The sequence below is a fragment of the Fukomys damarensis genome, unplaced genomic scaffold, assembly GCF_012274545.1.
Source record: "Fukomys damarensis isolate Sample0158 unplaced genomic scaffold, DMR_v1.0_HiC HiC_scaffold_10, whole genome shotgun sequence".
Lineage (NCBI taxonomy): Eukaryota > Metazoa > Chordata > Mammalia > Rodentia > Bathyergidae > Fukomys > Fukomys damarensis.
In genome coordinates this window covers 18,771,804-18,773,036 of record NW_022900922.1, presented here as the reverse complement: position 1 = coordinate 18,773,036, position 1,233 = coordinate 18,771,804, and the positions used below count along the sequence as shown (strand labels likewise).

The following is a 1,233-nucleotide window of genomic DNA, read 5'->3' as shown; positions in this document are numbered from 1 at the left end:
AGAAGCCAAATCCCTCTGCCTCTGAGAGGGGTAGTAAACCCACTCAATCCCATGACAAGGGCAAAGAGACCCTTTATTTCTTGGAGGTTGGGCGTAGAAGCAAAATACCTTCATTTGGAGGACAGTAGATGTAATTTGATATTATTACTTACTGCCACTACTAGGGAAGGAGCAGAAAATCCTGAAGACTGCCCACTAATACACGAGGAAGAGAGCTGGGAATGCTGAGAAAGACTCACTTCTAAAGGAGGCTCGGGCGCACAGGTACACTGCCTAACACTGAGGCTGGGATAGGACGACAAAGATTGTGGACAGTGGCAAGCAGAACTGCATGTTCTAAAATTTCCAGGCGACATTGCTGAGAGCCCACCAGCTTGCTAGGCCAACTTCTGTGACTTTGTTGGCTGCAAGCTGCGTGGGAAGGACCTGGGAGAACCTGAAGGCATACAATGGAGGCAGGGACCTTGGAGGATGTGGCTGTGAACTTCACCACAGAGGAGTGGGATTTGCTAAATCCATCCCAAAAGAAGCTCTACAGAGATGTGATGTGGGAAACTTTCAGGAACATGGCTGCTGTAGGAAGAGCCTGGGACAACCAGGAAATTGAAGAAGAGTACAAAAGTTACCAGAGAAATCTAAGAAATGAAGAGGTAGAGAAATGCTGTTGAAATGAAGTTTGGAATCAATATGAAGAAGTACTCCTTTGGACTCCAGATGCTAATGTGGAGATGAAACAAGGTGGTTTAAAACCAGCTGAAAGCCTTGCTTGAGGAAAGCCCTGACTGGGCATTTGTCACTAACTGTGCCCATACTAACTCACACTGGACTGAAGACATCTGAGTACTTAGGATCAGAAGAGAAGCTGTGTAAAGGTAATGAACATGGAAGAACTATGATTTTCAGTCCTTTCAGAAGCATGTGAGGACAAAGACTGTAGAAAAACCCTATGAATGTGATCCATGTGGGAAATCCTACTCTGATCTTAGTGAAAGAACTCACCTCACAGAGACCTTTATATATAAGAAAAACATGAAAGCCTCCAGCACACCTAATGATGTCAGATCCATGAAAAAAATCACAATGGGGAGAAACCCTAGGTATGTAAGCAGTGTGAGAAAGCTTTCAGTAGGCGTCAACATTGTAAACAACATAAAAGAATTCACACAGGGGAGAAGCCCTATGTATATAAGCAATGCAGGAAAGCTTTTAGTACACAACCTTATTGTGAAATAC

The 1,233-nt window shown here is 44.0% G+C and overlaps 1 protein-coding gene across 1 annotated transcript; it reads left to right on the top strand.

Annotated features, from left to right (window-relative positions):
* Positions 1–449: 449 nt before the first annotated feature.
* Positions 450–668, top strand: LOC117285449 (zinc finger protein 124-like). The gene has a single exon (XM_033761783.1). The coding sequence runs from the start codon at positions 450–452 to the stop codon at positions 666–668; it is 219 nt and encodes a 72-aa protein (XP_033617674.1).
* The last annotated feature ends 565 nt before the right edge of the window (positions 669–1,233 follow it).